The 21,891-nt window shown below is 32.1% G+C and overlaps 2 protein-coding genes across 3 annotated transcripts in view; both read left to right on the top strand.

Annotated features, from left to right (window-relative positions):
* LOC143246758 (uncharacterized) overlaps positions 1-12,207 on the top strand; it is a 29,071-nt gene extending 16,864 nt beyond the window's left edge. The window contains exons 3-6 of one of the 2 annotated variants that reach the window (XM_076493891.1): positions 4,858-4,929; positions 8,812-8,836; positions 9,917-9,999; positions 12,101-12,207. In XM_076493891.1, the coding sequence (XP_076350006.1) occupies positions 4,858-4,929; positions 8,812-8,836; positions 9,917-9,999; positions 12,101-12,190 (270 nt within the window). In that variant the 3' untranslated portion in view covers positions 12,191-12,207. Of the gene's footprint in view, positions 1-4,806; positions 4,930-8,811; positions 8,837-9,916; positions 10,000-12,100 lie in introns of those variants that run through there. The other variant, XM_076493890.1, reaches the window with a different exon arrangement.
* Positions 1-21,891, top strand: part of LOC143246752 (synaptonemal complex protein 2-like) — a 253,052-nt gene that overhangs the window by 16,846 nt on the left and 214,315 nt on the right. The window lies entirely within an intron of this gene.

Below are 21,891 nucleotides of genomic sequence, written 5' to 3'. Positions count from 1 at the left end.
TCTGGAAGGTGAGTGGATGGTATACTTCTGCCCCCTCTCTATTTTAATATTCAATGGTCATGAAGTTGCTGATGCTCATAGCATTGCCAACACTTTTGGTGAATGTTTCTCTCATGTATCTAGTTCTTAAAACTCATCCTCTTCCTTCTTAGCTATTAAAACACAAGTTGAACATCTGCCTCTTTTTTTTTCGACTGATCATCTCTATGAATATAATCGCCCTCTTACACTGGTGTAACTCAAACTTGTGCTTCATCGGTCTGGCGATACATCAGTTGGACCTGATAATGTACATTATGAGATGCTACACCACCTTTCTCCTGCCTCTCTTACTATTCTCCTGGCTGTCTTTAACCAGATATGGCAGGAAAATGTCTTTCTTGATGCTTAGCACCAAGCTATTGTACTCCCTATTCTTAAACCTGGGAAGGATCAACAGATTCCTTCAAATTACCATCCCATTGCTTTGATGAGTTGTCTCAGTAAGACCTTAGAGAAGATGATTAATGCTCGTCTTGTTTCGTTCCTTGAATCAAACAACCTTCTCTCACCCACTCAGTGTGCATTCCAAAGACAATGCTCCATGATAGATCACTTAATTCACCTTGAAACATCAGTTAGAGAAGACTTTTTGAAGCAACAACATCTTGTTTTTGTTTCTAATTTAGAGAAAGCTTATGATACAACATGGAGATATGGCATCTTGCAAGACCTTCACTCATATGGATTGCGTGGCAATTTGCCACTTATTATTAAGCTTTTTTAATGAACTGCCAATTCCAGATCCATGTGGGTTAACCACTTTCCTGTTTTTTTCCCGCAGGAACTTAGAGTCCCTTAGGGCTGTATTCTGAGTGTCACACTTTTCATTATAAAGATGAATTCCAACAGCTGTCTCCTACAATTGCAAATGGTCTTTTCGATGATGACTTTCATATCTCATATCAGTCATCGAATATGAGGTTTACTGAGCAGCAGCTACAAATTGCAATCACTCGTATACTTAAGTGAACCACAGCAAATGGTTTTCAACTTTCCCTAAAACTGTTTGTGTACATTTCTGCTGCTAACAAGGTATTTGTCCAGATCCAGAACTTCATTATCCTTTTAGGCTTCATATTCAGGCACAATCAGAAAAATTGGATATGTCTTTGAATTGCATAGCAGTATCAATAGTTCAACCTCTTCCACCATGGCTAGTTACTATCCCCAACTGTGAACTATCTTTGAGTCATCTGAGGAAAACTGGTACTCTCAATTGGAAGTATTTAGTCATCTGAGGAAGACTGGTACTCCTGATTGGAAATATTGCTCTTCATTTGCTGAATATCTTTCAAACAGTCCATCCATTCCCATATATACAGATGGTTCAAAATCAGGCGACTCTGTAGGTTCTGTCATGGTTTGTTACAGTTCGGTTGTAGCACACAGAATCCCCTCTACAGTTTCTGTGTTCACTGCCGAATTGTATGCCATTTCTCTTGCCCTGAATAATATTGAAACTATGCAATATATGAATTGTATGATCTATACTGATTCACTCAGCTGTCTATTGGTCCTGACATCATTCCTTGTTAGTTACCATCCTATTCTTATCAATATCCAAAATAAACTGGCCCATCTTTCTCTATCATCTATCTCTGTCCAGTTTTTTTGGATACCAGGACATGAGCTAGCTGACAGAGCAGCAAAGTCCGTCTTGCTCTATCACCACCGTCCTTGTTCCATACATGGACTATGGCCCAGTTATCAAAACCCGACTGTATTCCAGTTGGCAGTCAACTTAAAGTGAGCAGTGAAATAATAAGTTTTTTTCAAATCAAGCCTTTTTTAGTTCTTTGGCCATCTTGTTTGTGAAAAGATTGAAGGTAGGAAGTTGTTTTGGCTTGGATAAGCATTATTAATAGTTTTTTTAATTCACCACTTCCTTTTATCTGGTACTGATGCACCAATGTGTGGTCTGTGTGGCTCTCAGGTCACAATAATACATATTTTATTATCATGCCTTTGTTACAACCAAGAATGACACTCATGTTTTTACATTTTAAAAAGCCATTGGTCTTTTTAATTCAAGGTCTTTATTGGACTATACACTGTTTTAGCATGATTTCTTTTACATATTTTAATTTTATTTTGACCTGAACCCAGGACTGGAAAGTCAAAAGGTATACTTTGTGGTTTTATTTTCTGATCTATACACTGTTTTATGCCCTCTTCCTTATCAACATGGGATTCTCATTAATCTTTTGTGAGGAAGTAAGTACTGTATCAAAAGCTATTTTAATGTTTATTTTTTTCACACTTCTCTACCCATGTTTTGCCAAACTGATACAGTAGAGGAGTGTAGAGGGAGTCACATGAGCATGCCATGCTTATATTGGTGAGGAGGTGATGCATAATTATTTGCATGAGCAACATGATCTAATATTACAGTTCCAATAGGGGGAATCAGAAGACTTGTGGCATGTGTAAAGAAGTTTGTATATAGGGACAGCACTGAATCAGAATAGATAGTCTTGTGACTGGATGTAAGTGTCTATCATAAATACATTTTCAGTATAGGAATATTATAACTATTCTCAGTAGAACCGTTTTTTTTTGTAAAATGCAATCACTTTGTTACTGAGCTGCAAAATATTACCATTTGGACCTTGCAGTGACATCATAAGGTTGTTGAGCTGAGTAAAAATATTAGCTTGATAGCACAGTGCTTTAAGCCACTTTTCATCCATAAAATGTACTACTAATGTAGGGCTACAATCTAATAGAAAAATACAAAATTATTTTTTCATTTGTATAATGTAACTGAATACTTTCCTTTTAGACAACCAGCACACCTCTGTATGCATCAGAAGTCATTGTAGATGGATCACATTTCTACAACAAATAATGGAAAGCCACCTGCTGTCAAAAGTCGAAGCTCTTTGTTTCTCAGAATTTACATACTTTCAGGGACTTTTAGCACTTTCTTTGCTTCAGGTTGCATAGTTTTAGGTGTGTAACCTCTCTATCTTTTTATTTTTCAGCATACAATTAACCTCTGCTTGTTCCATGACTGACCCAGTTTTCCCATGTTTTTGCTGCTATATTACTCACTAGCAGTGACGTTCAGCCAGCAGTTCTTAAACTTGTTTATTTTTAAATTTGTTCAGATGTAATATATGTGCTATCATAATCCTAGTTACATAACCCACCCTTCACCAACGACCAATCCCACACCCTGGGGCCACACATCACAGTTTGAACACCATGGTTCTTGCTTCCTGTTATTGGTCATCCATTCTTTTCACAATCAATGGCTGTGTGTTCCTTAGAAAAATAAAATCTATCTGAAATGTGCTTTCAGATGAGCAGATGTTAGCTTTGTGCTGCATGTTTGCTGCCTCATTGTACATTAATATAGGCTACATAAATTTTGGGATTTGTTGTTCATTCATGTATTTGTCTTACATACATGCTCGCACCTTGTGTGTCAGTGGTAAGTTTTGTAACTTACAATGTCTAAAATTGGATGATACCCATAGTGGACAGAGATAGCTCATTTTATAACAACTTCATCATCATATGCTGAATGAATTGACATCTGTGAGCGTAAAGCAAACAATTGTCTTGCAGCTAACTGTATCAGTGGTCTTTGTATAAAAACTCAGAAAGTGAGGTATGAAGAAAAGTACCTGTTTTTATAACACCACTATTTATAAATGTATTCAAAACTGTAAATGTATCAATAGTGATAAACAGAAAACTTAAACTCTGTGTACATAGCATTTATGTCACCATATGCACTTCATAAAGGTTTTACAAAAAAGGTATTCAGTACTGTTTATGTATTATCAAATATTGGAAGTATAGTAATAACATGCTTTGATAGAAGATCATACATTTAATTCATATATTGACTGATTTAGCCACATCCATCTAACATGCTTATATACATTGTTTGTAATCTTTATTGTTTTGACTCCCCCATAAATTAATGGGAGCATTACATATAGCACAGTGAATAAGAGTTTATTATTGACACCCTTATATATTATGAGTTTGTTTTATAAATAAATCATTGTTTGTAATTGCATTTTATGATGAGTAATATGATGTCTTTTCCTACAATTTATGACTACTGTATAAATAAATTAAATTAACTTTAGTAAAACTATTCTTATAGCAGTTTTCAAACATAGAAATGCTACAACTAAGTAACTTACTAAGTAATCACATAGACAATTTATAATAGACAGGGTAACTTTGTTTCACAATTTATGGAGGAGAAAGAATGGAATAAACTAGTACTTTCTTGGCATGTGATCATTAATGCAGTTGATGTCAATGTTACGTGTTGTAGCGTGAATCAGTTTGGCATTGTTAAATAAAATTTGATTGGCTGTATAATAGTTCTGGTTACTTACCATAAAGTAATATCTTTTTTATGAAAGGGTAGAGTTTTATGGGTTTTTTTTCCACACTTTATTTGGTCCAATATTTAATAAAACTCATAAAACTACTTTCATTTAAAGAGTGTGGGATTAATCTGTGAACTTGATTGTGCTCATCACGAATGCTTAAGGAAGATGTGTAGCTGCTTATAATCATCTACAAGAGTTAATGTAGTGTGTTATAAAAAATAGCATGATTATAAAATGAATCATTTTGACTGATTAAAAAGTACAATAAACAGTAAATGAATTTTATGAATGAACTATGCATGTATTGTTATAAGAAATTGAAAAAGACCATGGAAAATTAAGAATATGAGTTGTGTATGTTAGTTTGAATTTAAGTGATTTATATGTTGAACATAATGTGGGATGGCATAATAAAATAATGTTTATATACATGTATTTTTTGTACGTTTGTCAGGTTGTTAACCTAGTCCTCGATGATCTGTTAGGGAACAAAGACTTTGCATATGGAATTCTAGATGTGTTGTGGGTAAGTTGAATATGTTTTTGATTATAGATTGAATCCAAATTGTAAAGTTTCTGGTGTAGTACAGTACTTCTTCTCACATGTATAACTATTTTCATTCAGTGCTGCCTTCTGTGTGCAGAAATGTTTGTCATGCCATAATCCTTGAACTTCCATGTGGCTCAACTGTGTCTGGCATGTAAACTCCCAAAAGGAGTGTGACACACCCTCCTGACTCCCTTTACAATGAACTGTTACTTCTTATTAGACAGTGATTGAGTGCAGATGTTTTTCAGTTGTTAACTTCTTTCCTTCAAGTGTTCATTCCGTTTCTTTTGTGAAGTAATGATTTACTTGATTTGCTACAGTTAATTGTTTCTGTAGTCGTTTGCAGAGATAATTTACCTTTGTTTATTAATTTTGTTTTCTCTCTTTTTTGACTTCTTCATGGTTTAATATGACTTCCCAATTTTGTTTTACAATTTCTGAAATTATTATTGTTGCTTTGAGCACCATTACTGTTTTCAGGTCTGAGTGTCTCAACTGAGGGTTTCCTAGTTTTAAACTGTTGGGAGATTGGTTGTTATAAGAGGTGTCTTTTTTCTCCTAACAGTGTTTGTTTTTTTCCTGCAATGCAAAACGCCACACTGGTATGTCCCTTCACACCATCATTTGAGTGTTGGACTGTTGTATGTGTGGGTGGTTGTGGATTTGCTCTTTTGCTTCTTTTAGTAGATTGGTAAGACATGTGTATAATACTGTTCTACTAACCTTGAGATAAAGATGGTGTAGACCCTCCTCCAATCACAAGTCAGAAGTAGTAATCCTGATGCTGCTTGGTTTTGGACTGGAGTTGATGAGCCACTTGCCTTAGCAGCTCAACACCTTTTGAGCACATTCCTCACGTATCTGTTTGTAGATGGTTCTTGTCTAGTCTGACTGAGATTCCAGTGTATTGTAGTTTGGATTCAAACTCACTTAGTGTTTCTTTCTTTCTCTCCCATTTGATTGTACTCTTTCCACCCATGTATGTGACACCTGTTTCCACACTTAGCATAAGTGTATACCTGGTACAGAAATGGTGTGTTCCTTGTTGGGATCACATTTATGGTGTCTGTCATATGCTTTTGAAGGATGCTTATTTCTATCATTGTCATTGGACTCTCTGCCTATTCAATGTGGGATTCTAGTTACACATTTTAGTGGAAGTAATGCATGGGTACAATATACCTGGAACAGAAGTTGTGTGGTCTCCTACATAGGATCTTCTACTTTGAGGATCTCCTGTTGTTGTTTTTTTTGCATGTTCTTCAGAAGCTTGTGATGGATGCTTCTTTTTTTCTTGTACCAGTCCCCCACCTGTTCAGTGTGAGATTCTAGCTGTATATGTGAGAAGAATATATTGAAAATATATATCCTATAGATACTTGTCACACCTCCTTTATACTGAAAACTGGTGATTACAATTTCTGTCGAAAACAGCAGAATGAAATAGAGGGAGGGTGTGTTGCACTTGTATTAGTAGAGTGCTGTCTCTTGATTTACATGTGAGGTGCAGTTGAATCACATTGACTGTGTGGTTTGTGAAAGTTGAAGACTTGTGGCATGCAAAGAATTTTGCATATAGAGGGTAGCACTAAACCATATTGCTATATTTGAGAGAGGAGGTAAATACCTATCACAAATATATTTTCATTACAGGAAATGTATAACTTGGAAGAAATAGTTTATTGAAGATTTGTTTACCTAACTCTTTAAAAACCAGTTATGAATTAATGTCACATTACTCAAACCTTCTGAATTTTTCTTGTTGCTTAAATTGAGTACTGTTACATGATAATGTCTCAAATTAATGCAAGTATGTTTGTAAAAGTGAAGTTAGACTGGCTTTTGGTTTAAGTCATGATGGACAATTTCTGAAGTGAGCTTCACAGCTTGTAATAACAGATATAGAGAAGAAATAAATTGTCTTATTGAATGGCATTCTGAAGTTATTGAATCTGTCTTGTGGACTTTGATGAAAAGGAGAATTATTTAATTCTTTAGCTACTGGCTCAGTATTATATACGACTTCACCTTCAAATTTGTACATGTTAAGTATTTGAACTATAACTTTTGTTATTGCATGTGTATCTTCACAAAATGTGGTAGACTTTTACTAAATATTACAAGTATTTTGTATACAAAAAAATCAAACTTTTTAATGAAATATCTTTACTAAAGATTTGCTTGTGAAAATAGGGTGCAAAGTGATTTCATGTTATGACTGAAAAAAACTACTCTTCATTGCCAAAATCTCAAATCTTTTTTGCATAATGTCTTAAAACCTCCTAAATACATCTCAAATGTGATGTCATTGTGTTTGTTGGCTTACATTCAAAATGTTATTGAACTACTATTTTATGAATTTAAGTCAATAAATTTGGAATCACATTGTAGATTATAATTCATACTTTAATACTATGTACATACATAAGTTAATTTCTTAATTTAAAGGTTAAATATTTGAAGAATATGAATATAGATTTCAGTGAGTCGTGTAGTATTTTGAATGCAGCATTGGTTAAAATCAGATGACTGTGTTCCCAAAATACTAAGTCTATAGTTTCATACTAATTAGAAACTCAAATTATTAATATTATCAGACTAGAATGAAAAATAAGAACCTTGTATCTTTTTATTTTGCTGAGATATGACTTGCATACTGAATCAAACCTAGTGGCTTCTTTTACCATATGGTTCGTTATGTACACTTACTTCAAAATGATATATGAATAGCCAATCAAAAGTTTAGAATATCCTTCAGAGTAGTTTACTCAGCTCTTTTAATCTGTAAAAAAGCTTCCACATTCTTTCAAACCAAAATTTGAAGAAGGATAGGTTGTGTCTTTAGTCTGCTTGAAATTTCACATTTTACTAAATCTAAATAAATTTTAGCTACTAAGCTTAATAAAGTATAGTTAAATTCTATGGTACCAGTTTAGTTATTTATGATGTTTTGGTTATTTAACTGTATATATATGTGTGTGTGTGTGTGTGTGTGTAGAAAACCTAAAAAAAATTTTGTTATGTCCTTCATATGCAAAATTTTAATATACTTAGAGCAGCAACTGAGTACAAAAATTGTAGCAAGAAGAAATAATTGTCTTGCTTTACTTCTTTATTTTTTATCGTTCAATATTTAAGAAAATTAAGCTCCATAACTTATTTCTAAATAGTAATTATTTATGAATATAATGTACAATAATTGAAATGTGACTATATTATAAAATATTAGTCCACTAAAATGCAGCCAAGACAGGAAAGACTAAAGGTCAGTTTTATATTACTGTCTTTTTGTGTTATAATATGTAGTCATTCTATCATGAAAAAACTTCATTTACATTTATTTCCAAAGTTTTTATGATGGTTACAAGGTTGGTCAAATGACAGATCACACATAGTTAGAGTAGAGAAAATAACATAAAACAAAGTCTTGCTGAAAATAAATGTTTGAAAGTACTTAGGAGGTTTTAGAGATTGTGAAAATAATATCTGAGATTTTTAATCATAACATGAAATCAGTTTGCACTCAGATTCACAAAGAATCTGTAATAAAAATTAAAAAATCTGATATCTTTATACACAAAATATTTGTAATCTTTACCAAATTTTGTGAAGATATGTGCTGCATCAAAAGTTATAGTGCAAATACTTTTTGTGTGCAGCTGTGTAAATGAACTTTTATATTACACTGAGTCCATAGCAAAATGGTTAACCTGATGTGAATAATAATACTCAGTGGTAAGGTTTCTGCTTTTTAAGTCAGATGCATGTTTTACACTAATTAAGTATTAGTGCTATGTAGAGATACACTCTAGATATTTATGTTAGGATATGTATACTTATTTTTTTGTTTCCTTGTAGTGTGTGGTGGGAAGAAACTTGCTCGGTATGTAACTTTTCATTTGTATGCTTTCTGATATACTGAGATTCCCTTTTTTATTATGTTATGTGAGTGCTTTTTAATAATTACAAATTATTGTTGATATCTTTCCTTGCATGTGTAGGACCACCAGCCTGTATACATATAAATATATATAAAGATTAATACTTGATAGTCAAGTAAAATAAAATCAGTAGGAAAAACTGCATTAAAAACAAACCCAAACAAAAATAAAAAATGCTGCAGTTTATCTTGCTTACACTGAAGTGTTAGTACCTTATTATTATTATTACATTTTCTTTTTTCTTTACTTTGGAGAGCAGTCACCTTCCCACAACAGTTTGCAGGTAGTAAAGGATGGTATAGATGTGAGACATTATGGGCTTGAGCACTTATCTTGCTCTCCTAATTTATATTTCTTTGATTATTTTATTATTATTTATGTATTTCTTCTTGTGAAACTCACAGTTGAGGTTAAAACTGACAATTCATTTATCCCCATCACAGTGTGGGTCCTACTTCTTCAGTCACCTCTGAAACCTATGATACATTTTATATCCCATGTTATAGTCTGTACCTTAGGGATTCTTCTGATTTGTTCAGTTTTTATTTTTGTTTATTAGAAAATATATACTTACACACACACACTGGAATAAGAATATTTTATCAGATGTTTGTCAATGGTTGGTATTAAGTGTTATTAACTATTGTCAGCTGTAATTTCATATCCTATTAAATGAAATCTCAAGAGTGAAACATAACCACCTTGTCATATATTTATATTACAGTACTTTTGATAATATAGTATATATGCAATCTCCCAAAAGAACAGTGAATTAACAATGAGTGTTTTGTGATGAGAAACTCACTTGAAGTAAAAGTTTCTCAAAACTCTTTTTTTAACCTAAAGATGGCTTAAGAAGGTGGAAATGTTGTTTTCTACTTTATTTTAATAAAAGTTTTAATACCCATACCAGCCATCTTAAGATAAATTTTAACAAATAGTGTGCTTATCTAACAGTTTAACTTCTATAGTTTTTTACATGAACAAAATTTGTTATTTATCATATACATTTATTTTCTCAGATGGAGATGCTGGAGGTTCCTTGATTTATTCTTTGCTGATGTTAGCATTAGAAAACAATTGTCCAGTCCAGCTGCTTAGACAGGTATGTAACTGTGAACATTGTAAAAAACCAACTTTATGGATTGGGTTAATTTATACTTTAGACTGTATTTCTCTGTGTAGCTGTGTGTTAACAGCTAGGCCAAGAGAATTCTTCTTGATCAGTATTTAAATTATTAATGTTATTGTACAAATTGTAGACTTATTATGGGCAAAATATTGAACAATGATAGATGAAAACAAATTATTTGCAGTATTTTAAGGTTGTTTTTTGTGTGCAAAATAAATAAGAAATTAGGTATGAAATTTAAAATATGAACATGGCCACTTTTGATTAAAAGGATTTTTATTTTAAATTTAAATAGTCAAAGTAAATAATATATTGTCATAATTTATATTTCATTTTTTAATTATATACTGAATTTTAGAATTTTGATTTTTGAATACAAATTTTAAATATTTTGCTACTAAGAAGAGAATTAATTTTATTTAAACAATATAAAATGGTGACAATGGTATTACTCTTTCTTATTCTAAGTAACTCCTTCTATATTTGAAATATGCTTAATATAAATTAATTTAGTACATAAAGACAACATTATATTTTGTTTTTAAACTTTTGAAAATAAACATTTTCATTCTGAAATATATAAAATAAAAATAACGTTTTCTTCAGGTATTACACTTAATTCATCACAATATTAAATATAAATGTGAAGCCTATTTGATTTACCAACTGTCACTGAGTTATAGAAAATCCTATATGAATATAGCTTCTCTTTAGTTAGTAAAATACAAATCAAAATACTACATATTAGTTCATCATTTAATTAAAATTGTTAGAAAAGTGTAATTTTACTAATTCCTCCTTTCTGTATATTCTGGTTTGTAATCATTTTATTGTTCACTTTTCGATTGTATATTTTTTTCTACATTGTTTATGTTCTCTCACTTGTTTTCATTTAACACTAAGGATCAAACTTATCAGCAATGCATTTATGAAAAATACATTCTTTATGCACAGATAAATTAATAATAGTAACATAAAATGAATGTTCTTATTTTATGAAATTTACGTGCAAGAATAGTCATAGAACATTCAATAATAATAACAAAGAATGTGGTAATTAAATTATGATAAAAGAGTTGTGCATCACTCTGATTTTTGTAAGTCCTGTTTATAACTGTTTGAAATGTGCATAACAGATATCATGGATTAATGTTATAACAGGATCATTTCCACACATTCTTGGAAGGTCAGTGACATTGGAGTCAGTTATTGTTGTAAGAAAGGGGTTTGGTAGAGAAATACAAATTTTACTAATTGTAATCATAGTAAGGGTAGATATACTATGTAATCATAGTAAGGGTAGATATTAAAAACAGCTTAACTTCTGTACCAACAGATGCTTTGAAATATTAATAGTAAAATATTTATTTCATCCTCAAAATTTAAACCAGACAGAGTGATACTTCTAGAACTTAAGAACATTTATGTGATGAACAGTTCATATTGTTTCTGTAATTAGTGTATATATTTTGAAGACAATCATAAAAACCTGTTGGTTTAATTGATTCTCAGGTTTTTAAGGCAAAACTGAAATTCAGAGTTATCAATCAAGTTAAAATCTAATTTTAATATAACAACTTCTGTGTCATATTCTTATTGGAAAGTTCAAAGTTGAGCCATAGCACTGCCAATGGTGAGCTAGTTTGTGTTAATAATCTTTGTTTGTGTAATATTATACAACAAGTTTTATAGTTGTTGAAATAACTTTTCATGTAATCAGTTTAAGTACAAGGTATTTATAATTTTGTTCATAAACTCGTGGGTCATCAGAAAGAAAAATTGTTGTTTAGAATGCTCTTTTACCAGGTTAATAATGACTACATCATGTTGTTGTTCCTTCCAATTTAAAAGTTGATAAGTTAAAAAAAATTCAAGCATAAATTACAAGTAGTCAAATTATAATCTTAACTGTGTGTGTTTATGGATTTTGACATTTGGGTCAGTTTTGAGTTGTTTAGATTAAAATAATATTGAAACATCCAATACTTTAGTATCAAATAAACAAATTTTGCTGTTACTGATTTGTATAATTTGTTATTATTTTTTTTTAATTTGGATATACTTTTTACTACAGACTATGGTGTGTGCAAATCAGATTCTAAGATCAAAACAGGCTTTATATGCATTCTTTGACATTGGCAAGGAAACCTCAAGTATAATGTAAGAATTCTTTTTTATAGTAGTATTAAAATTAGTGTTGATATGCAAGGTAGATTTTTAATGACTATACACAGGTATTTTATTGCAAATTCAATGTAGCTATAAGATGTTGCTTGTAATATTACATCTCAGATTTTAGAGAAGTATTGTTACTGTAAGTAATTACTCACAACAACTCGTTCCATAACTCAATGAACCTGTTAGAAAAATGAAATTACCTTAAATGTAATTCATTTGGTTCATTCCAAGACCTAATCTGTTGTCCTTTTAAGTTATCATCAGAGTATAACTCAACAAAATAAGATGAAAGATCTTACCCTGCCCCTGTAAAGTAATCCTTCCATCCCTGGAATAATCCTAGTTGAACACATTTCATTAAGTCAGTATCTTGGATAACAAGACCAAAATTGTTCATAGCATTCCAAGTGAGACTTAACATAAGGAAGTATCTCTTTAAATCGTTTAATTGTGATGTTTTAAAATACATCATAAATTATATTCGCTATATTTATAGCAACAAAGAAGTACTTTTGAATGGCTTGTGTGAATTGTTTTCTACCATGTAAAGACCTTTTCTTTATTCATGCTTTGAGCTAGTTTTTATCTTTATTGAATGTGTGATCTAACTTAAGTCAAATGAATTATCTTGTACTTACTGTATTTAAATGTCATTTACCAAACATTTGTTCAACTTACCAATTTACTTAGTTCATTCTGTAGTACCTCAGAATCTTCAATACAGCTAGATGTACCCAAAGATTAATTTCACCAACAAATTAAGATAAATTGCTAATTATACACTTAAAAGATAACTCAAGCATTAATCCCTGAAGTACTTCTAGAAACTAAAACAGCACCAGTTGGTATAGAAAATCTTAACCACTCCAATAAATCTTTCTCTCTGTTACATTCTATATGATTCCATTAAATATGTGTAAAATTAAAATCTTCCATGATTATTGAATCAGTTTTCTTATCAGTAACAATTTTGATTTCATCATATAATATACCATATATATTCAACATCGTGACCAATGTTTTATATTTTCAATCCTAACAGGTACAGTTCATGTCAGAAAAACACATTCATTCCTTTTAGTAATTGTTCCTATTACAACATCACATCCTAATGCAGCTGGCTGCTTCTATACTGCCTCTCAATATGGCACTTGGATGTTAAGAGTTAAGATGTGTCCGGCTTTTTTTGGTTTTTTTATTGCTTGCATGAAACTTTTCAACATCAATTGTTATTTGATACTGAATGATAAGAGTTATCAGTTTAGGCAGGGAACTGTGAAGCCACACATGGGTATGTGGCTGCTCATTCCAATGTATTGTTGTTAGCCCAGTAAATCATTAACTTATTCGTTTTTCAAATAGATCTGTTTGTTGTAGGTCTATTATTAGTGGTTTTGAGTAGACATTTTCAGTGTGTTCACTCACTGATGATATACATACATATATATCATAAAAATATAATAATTTTTTTTTCTACATTGTATCAAATAAATCAATCTGTATCATGAACCTGTGTTTAGACCTAATATATGTCTGATGTCTTGTAAAAGGAACTCAATAGGCCTTTTCTTAAAATAGTCTTTGTCTGATTATTTTGGTACAGTTTGATAAAACACACTGATATCACTGTAGCAATCACCCCTTGTCAGCAGCTAGTTCAACCTTATCTTGAGAAAATGCAATCAGACAAGCCCATGACTCTTCTTCTGGGTGGTGATGTCCAAACCATGATGAAAACTGTGCTCATGTATCTTAAGATGGCTGGTTCAGGTGTTAAAACTTTTATTAAAATAAAGTAGAGAACAACGTTTAAACCTTCTTAGGTCATGTTAATAAATGTTTTAATATCCACAGCAGCTGCCTTGAGATACATTTTTACTTCAAGTAGGTTTCTTGTCATCACAAAAAACTGCTCAATCTTGTTGTGAAACCAGATATATAGAAAACATTGAATGCAAAGCTCAAATTGGAATGATATAAATTGCAGGAAGATGATCTCTTGGCTTATAATAAAATCGACATTAGGTTTTCTTCAACAAGGCTTCTTTCTTAATTAGAATTAAGTGACAAGCACAAAAATGGTGTTCAGAATACAGTATAGAACAGAATTACTAGCAATGGCCAAGACGTTGTTGAAAAAGTGCTAATTATAATAAGCTGTAGTAAGAGACAATATCTGCTTTTTCCCAGCCAGTCCTGCTGTTATAAAGTGTTACATTTCTTAAAGGAAACTGAATAGGATTCTCAACTCCTTTGTTGAGTTAGTTAAAATAAACACTGATGAAATCACAAAACAGTTTACTCAGTTTCTTCACAATGAGTTCATGGCTAATTTCAGTACATTTAGTGATTTCAACTTAGAGAATAAAAGAGCAGATGCACTTTTGGAAAAGCACTTTATAAAGTATCCAAATTTGTAGAGTGTGATGGAAGATTCTTTCTGTCTTGTCACATGGACAAACTAGTGTGGAGACAGGAATCCAAGTAAACTCCAAGGTGAGAATGTCCTAAGTAAAAGGATACACACGACACAAAAACTAGTTTATGATGCTAATAAGCATACTGGAAGTGTGCTGTAAGTCTAGATCATTCTACAAATTATTATATTTGTGAAAGGGGTAAGAAAAGCATTTGGAAACAGAAAAGTTACAATTTAAACAAAAGTAAAAATTGGTAGAAAAGTGAGAAAACCTAGATTAACTGAAAAAAGAGAAAAACGATTGTGCTTTGACATACAAACCCTAGAAGTCTCAAGTGATGAAAAATGTGAAACCTGCAGCAGTAGAGATGAAACTGAATCTATTCTGAAAGGTCATTAAGAGAAAAACCTGTTTGGATCAAGTCAAAGAAGAAATGGAAATGTGACACAGACTGGGACATTGATCTTTTTGTGCATAGAACATTTATGTCAGTGAAAAGTATTCCAAACATTTGTGAAATTGAAAACATGGCCTGGACAGTTGATGTTTTATTGATACACATATTATATATTTTATTAAATCATTAGAAATATACCAAAATAGTTTTTGAATACTGTCTTTATTTATTTTGCAAATTAAGCTCTTGACATAAATACTGTGTACCCATTTGTCAATTTAAAGCACAATTATAATCATATTGTTAAAAATGGTAGCCTTCATGACAGTGTGAATTCTGCTTTCCTGGCCCTTGAAACCCAAAAGAAAGTCTTTATAAAGTTCTGGAATTTGTTCTGCCAAGTTTTATCCATTGACTTTAACTCATCATTCTTTATCCTCTGTTGTTTCCTGTTTCCATTCCTGTCCCTCCTCCTCTTTCTCCAACGACTATTTGTCTAAGGCAATGTCAAACCTTTTAGGCAAAGTTACTGTCAAAAGGATTTATCACCCTCTCCCAAGATTTTATTTTCATCTGTTTCTCATATCCACTGGGGGATTTGGTCATCATTCTGTCCCATCTCTGTCAGTTTCTAAACCTTCCTCAGTTTATAGTGATGAGTTTTCTCACTTCTCAATGTTCTTTTTTGTTTGAAACTTTGGATGACTGAGATTGATGTTTCTTCATATTCCCATTTTTGCAACATCCATAATTTGTTGTTAGTTGAGTTGATAAGTTCTCAGTTCTTCTTTTTTGGCCTAATACTGGTCTCATACATTTTACTTTTTGTCACTGTTTGATATACCAGACTTTAGCTTAACAGTTATTAATTACTTTATTTAGTGACGTAACATTTAATGAATATTTAGTTTTCATAACAATGGTGTTAAAAGTTAATTATTTTAAAAGTAATAGTTATATCATATTTCTTTGCTTACATAGGTAAGAGTTGTATGTTATGTGTATAGTTCAATTGCTGTAGTGTTTTTGATGTAATCTTTCTTGTAACTTCAAAGGTTATCGTGTTATGTGAATACTTTTATGTTATAGCATCTTGTTTGTTAAACGTTGGAGGTCTCAGTTGGACAATGTATATCTAAGTGTGTATGTATTAGTGAAATTAAATAATTATATCCAAATGAAGCCAAAAAGTAAACAAACAAAATCATGAGGAAGGACTGCATTGAAAACAGCAAATCCCAACCTCTGATTAATTATATTATAACCATAAATTTTGAGACATAAATAAAACACATTAAAATTAAACAAAATATCCTACATATTTTTAAAAAAAAGATCTTTGGGTACAAGTTACAACATGGGATTATAAAATTTATCCTAGGTTTTGGAGGTGACTGTTGAAGTAGGACCCACATAGCAGTAGGAATACACATCTATCAGTATTAACTATTCACTAGTCTCATATAAGATTAGAAAATAGGAGAGCGAGATGTGGATGCAAAACACTTACTTATAGACATTATAAAATAAAATAGGAGAGCAAGATGTGGATGCAAAACACTTACTTATACACATTATAAAATAAAATAGGAGAGCGAGATGTGGATGCAAAACACTTACTTATACACATTATAAAATAAAATAGGAGAGCAAGATGTGGATGCAAAACACTTACTTATACACATTATAAAATAAAATAGGAGAGCGAGATGTGGATGCAAAACACTTACTTATACACATTATAAAATAAAATAGGAGAGCAAGATGTGGATGCAAAACACTTACTTATACACATTATAAAATAAAATAGGAGAGCAAGATGTGGATGCAAAACACTTACTTATACACATTATAAAATAAAATAGGAGAGCGAGATGTGGATGCAAAACACTTACTTATACACATTATAAAATATCAATTAAAAGTTAATGATGTTTTGAGTTTTGAAAAAGAGAAACAGGAAGTAAAACCTTCATATTTGATAATTAATTTTAGACATAAAGTATCCAATGATTTGCAGATTTCTAACATCAAGCTATAAACAATATTTTTTATTGTAAAATGTAAAGCCTACTGTCAGTTATAAGTAAGAAGTCCTGATTGGTCCATTACTATATAATTGTAAAGGTTTTTAACTAATTTAAATGTAAATGATTTTAATAATATACCTTGTGAATGTGAAAATAGTTTATTTGTTGATACTTTTCACAAACATATTATTATTGGTAATTTAATATTATAAAAGATAAAATATTATGTGATATACTCAAAAAAGGAACTAAATACAGAATAGCAACAAAATGTGATAAGAATAATATTCTAAAATATCTTGAAATAATAATGATGAATATATTTTAAAACTTAATTATATTACAGCTTATCCACCTGGGTGGTTTTTAGAATGGAAATTATATATGCTTAAAAAAATAAAAATAAAATTATCCCACATAAATTTAAAAGAATATCATATAGAGTTATCATTTAATCAACCAAAAAACATTAAAGAATTACAAGAACAATGTTGTAGTTCCTATTGATAAAGCTAACTGTAACATTGGTATAATTTGTAAAACATTCTGTACATTAACTATGACAAAAGAAATTAATAATAAACAAACTTTAAACTTGTCAACTAACCCAAAAATACAGTAATTAATAATTTCATTAAAGCTTATCATGAACTTTCTTCTAAACATAATTCATATGAAGATTTGCCATTTCTTTATGCTATTCCAAAATTATATAAATCTTCAATTAAATTTAGATTTACTTCCAGTTAAATAAAAACAATTATCAAACAACTGGCTATATTATTAAATAAATTACTTAATATTTTACTTGATAAAATAGAAAATGTAAGTATTAACAATAAAAGACATACATTTTGGATAATAAAAAATAACCAACCTATTTTAGAATGCCTAAGAAAGTGTTGGCACTGAAATATAACGTCTTTATTATGGATACCCCCACTTGTGAAAAAATTGAAAAGAAACATTGCTGTACAATCAACATTCCAATCAGGTTCTGTACCTCAGTTTCTAATTATGCATTCCTTATCCAAGAAATCCTTAAGGCAGATGTCCCCTTTTATTCAAAATGGATTGGGGGGGTCTGGTTCCTTTAAGTCAGTAAAGAAGTTGCTTTCTGCAGACATTTTGATGGAAATTCAGGTTGAACTTGCATTCACATCTGATGCTCAGAGGTGATGAGGACAATCATGAAGGTGGAGGTGAGTCCACTGTATGTTCTTCTTTGGTGGTCTGGGTTGATTTGTGACTTCTTGCAGTTTTAGTTTGTGCCTCCTGAGCATTTATGATCTGGTTGTCTGTTTCAACTAAAACATTGGATAGTTGTAACTTGCATGGTGTGAGTTTGGCATGTGGTTGTAACCCATGAGGTTAAACTTGGGGTCTGACAGGATCTGTTACATTTCTTCAGATTAGGTCATTGTTGAAGGTTGAAGTTGTCATCAGTCTAAGTGTCATTGTCTTTCATCCTGGTGTTGAGTTTTGGGATGTTGCTGGCAGCGGAGGTTAGCAGAGTTGCATGAGTGAGTTTGCATGCTTTTCCTGGCTAGTTGGTTGAGTGGAAAATCGGTGATTGGCTGTGGGAAGTCATCAGTTGATCGTCTATGTTGTGATTGTCTGGAGGGTTTAGATATCTGTGGTTTGATGAAACAATGACAAGTTCATTTGGCACTGAAGTGGAATATGTGATACTAACACCCATTGCATAAAATGTAGTCAGCACTGTGCTTAGAGGTTGTAACTATCTTGATGAAATTAGTGGCTTGATTGGTATGCTAGGAAAAAAATCTGGTGAATGGCGTATATTTCGGTCTTGGATTGGTTTTCTACGGCACGTGTGATTTCTGGTGGGTGAATGGATGTGTCAACGCTTCTGAGAAAAACAGAATAGATTGATAGAGCTCTTCATGGGCAAACAACTGACATTGATTTCAGTGTTTCAGGGTTTACATAAATAGGATAGATCATCTGGTGTAGAGGACTGGAGGAGAATTCCACTTTGACAAAGGATTTGGGTCCTGGAAGAGTATGGTTGCATCAGGCATGGCCTGAGCAATAAAAGTGGTAATTTGTAGCAGCATATATTGCGACAGTGGTTCATTGACAATTACCAGCGAGGCCATTGAGGTAACTAGCAAAGTTGGTCTTGGCAGCGAAAACAGCAGCATAATAGCAGAGGGAGTTTAGCACGTCTTGCTGGCTTGGTGACTGACTACAAAAGACAATGTTTAGAGATACTAGACTACTCCTTTTATTATGGACTCTCTTTGAAGGTGAGATATTTTGGTGAGTCATATTTAATCAGATTTCTCTTTTCTATGCCATGTTAAATTGCCTTCTAGAATTCATTGTGCAGACTGGTATTTGGACCTCTATCAATTCCTTTAGCCCTCTTAACCATTTCTACTAGATTATTTATAGTGGTAAGAGTATTTATTTCTACTGTTCAAGGTCACTTACCTTGCTTTCACAGGGTCCCACTCTGTGGTGAGTGTTTCCTAGACTGCTGTTCTTATATCAAACAAATTCTTCACTATCAGCCATTATTTCAATTTATACATGTTGCGAAAGGCTCTGTAAAAATGAAGTGTTTCATGAGACCACACTGGAGCTCACCAGGTGGTATTACCATTCTATGCTGGACTCCCACTCAGGAACTATCATAACTGAAGATAAAGTGGATCCTGCATGTCCTTGATGGTTATTAGGTAGAATAATTTTGGTTTGGTTTTAAAAATTTAGGGAACTTGATTTATCTGTTGCATAAATTCCAGAGCTCTGTTCCTCAGTACTTCCCAATGTCCATTACCTCACAGATTCTACTACTGTAGCTAGGAGTTCTTACCACATGTAGTTTCCAGTCACTAGGATGGTGGACAGAGACTTTTCCTCCATAGCCTTAGATTTAATTCCTCCACTATCAAAGAAAAGGTCAAAGTTGGGGTTCTCCTATCTGGGTCCCTGGATTTTTTTTTTCTCTCTCTCTCAGATGTTGATGGGAGCAGCATCAGCTCGTGCAGGTTCCTATTTGTAATATCAGCTTACATTTAATGCTTGTCTAATTAGATGAGGTGTGCATAGCCCTTTCTTTTGATCAGTATTGGTTCAGTACATTGTTCATGAAAGACTGCCATCTATCTCTGTAATTCGAACATGGAGTAGTCCCATCCTGAGTTTTTAGTTGAGCAAAGTTGTTCTATGCTTTCCCCATAATTCTTGGCAAGAGTAATGGTCCTTGCCCACTTGTTTAGTGAGTGAGGATGAATGTTCATAATTCCAGACCAGATGATTTGTGTTCCTTTGAGTATAGCATACATAGTCCTATCATTCAGAGGCTAGGGTGTTGACTTTTAGCTTTCATCAGGTGGAGGAGATTTCTTTGTTTTCATGTTGCTTACTTTCTTGTAATTCTGTTGGTTGGGAACACACCACTCTATTTCTACAGGTTTAAATTCAATATGTATGTAATGTTGCCTTAGCCACCAATGTGGGATGTAAGGACCAAGAGCCCTTAATTTCATTCCCAATTAGTGGAACCTTGGCTGTCTGGTTGGGGCTGGCCTGTAGTGACTCCATCCTTGATACAGGAACTAAGTTCAAGGTGTTGAACACATGTTCTGGATGTAGTGCAGTCCTTCTACTTGGCTACTAATTTTATCATGGTATGCCCATGATCTATGCAGATGCTTTTTGTATGGATGCCCTCACTGGCCCTTTCATCATCTTATTGTGGGATTGTAGCTAGAAGTGTCAGCAGAAGTAAATGTATTTTGGAAGTCAACATTTTCCAACATTGAAAATGTACTTACTGTGCTGATCCCTCCCCTCTACATGTGCACACGACAGCTGGTTTTAGAGACTGTGATGGAGTCACTCTTGAAAAGTGATAAAATTATCTGAATAAGATCCTTTTGTACAGTACTTGGATAGAGGGAACACTGACATAGGTGTAGAGTATCACAAAATAAATATTAGCGAGGTTAGTTGAAAGTGATATAAAGTGGAGCAAGTGAGAAAAAATTAAACCAGTGCTTAGATGGACAAAGGAAGAAACCCTGGCAGATGAGTAATAGTTATAAGTATCAGTGGAGGTAAGTATTATTGGAAGTATACTTTCAATTTATGGAATGTTAAGTAGTAACTGTATGAACTTATAATTTATTATTACTGCCTCAAAATAATAGTAAGTTTAGCATACAGTCTAGTATTAAGCCTAACTTTAGGCTTAAGTCTGCCTAAAAAATTCCCATTCCTAACTATTATAATTAAAATACACTAACTTGTGAAAAATTAAGACCAGGACAATACATTTCCAGAAATATGTTAAAGTCTATAATTAAGAGTATCTTTATTTTCTTTGTCTCAGAACTTGCAAATTTAGCTCTTTTAACCTACTCAGCTCCCTAAATGTTCATTTTAGAAAGAGCATTCCTACAATACTCTGTTTTACTGCCACTTGTTACTGAAATTCTCCTCATTGGAGGCTTTACCATATGAAATCAACAGTGTCTAGCTACATGCAGATTATCTTGAACTCAGTGAAGTGAATGCTATTCACATTTACTAACATTTGTTCAAACTGTATAATAGAAAGACCAGTAATCCAAATTTCATAATTATTTCTTTTTCTGGTGACACAAACCTGCTAACATTCATATCTTCAAGGATTTTGATTTTTTATTATAATCTTTGTTTGGAACTGATTTCAATATAATTACAAGTACAAATATATGTGTTTTCAGATTACCTAAAGAATTGATCATAATCATAAAATTTATAAATTTCATATAATCTAAACTTCATAAATCAGGCTGCTACATTTTGAAGTTATTTTTAAAAA

Source organism: Tachypleus tridentatus, chromosome 3 (genome assembly GCF_004210375.1).
Source record: "Tachypleus tridentatus isolate NWPU-2018 chromosome 3, ASM421037v1, whole genome shotgun sequence".
In the NCBI taxonomy this organism is placed as follows: Eukaryota; Metazoa; Arthropoda; class Merostomata; order Xiphosura; family Limulidae; genus Tachypleus; species Tachypleus tridentatus.
The sequence above is the reverse complement of the archived record's forward strand: the minus strand, read 5'-3'. Positions and strand labels throughout refer to the sequence as shown.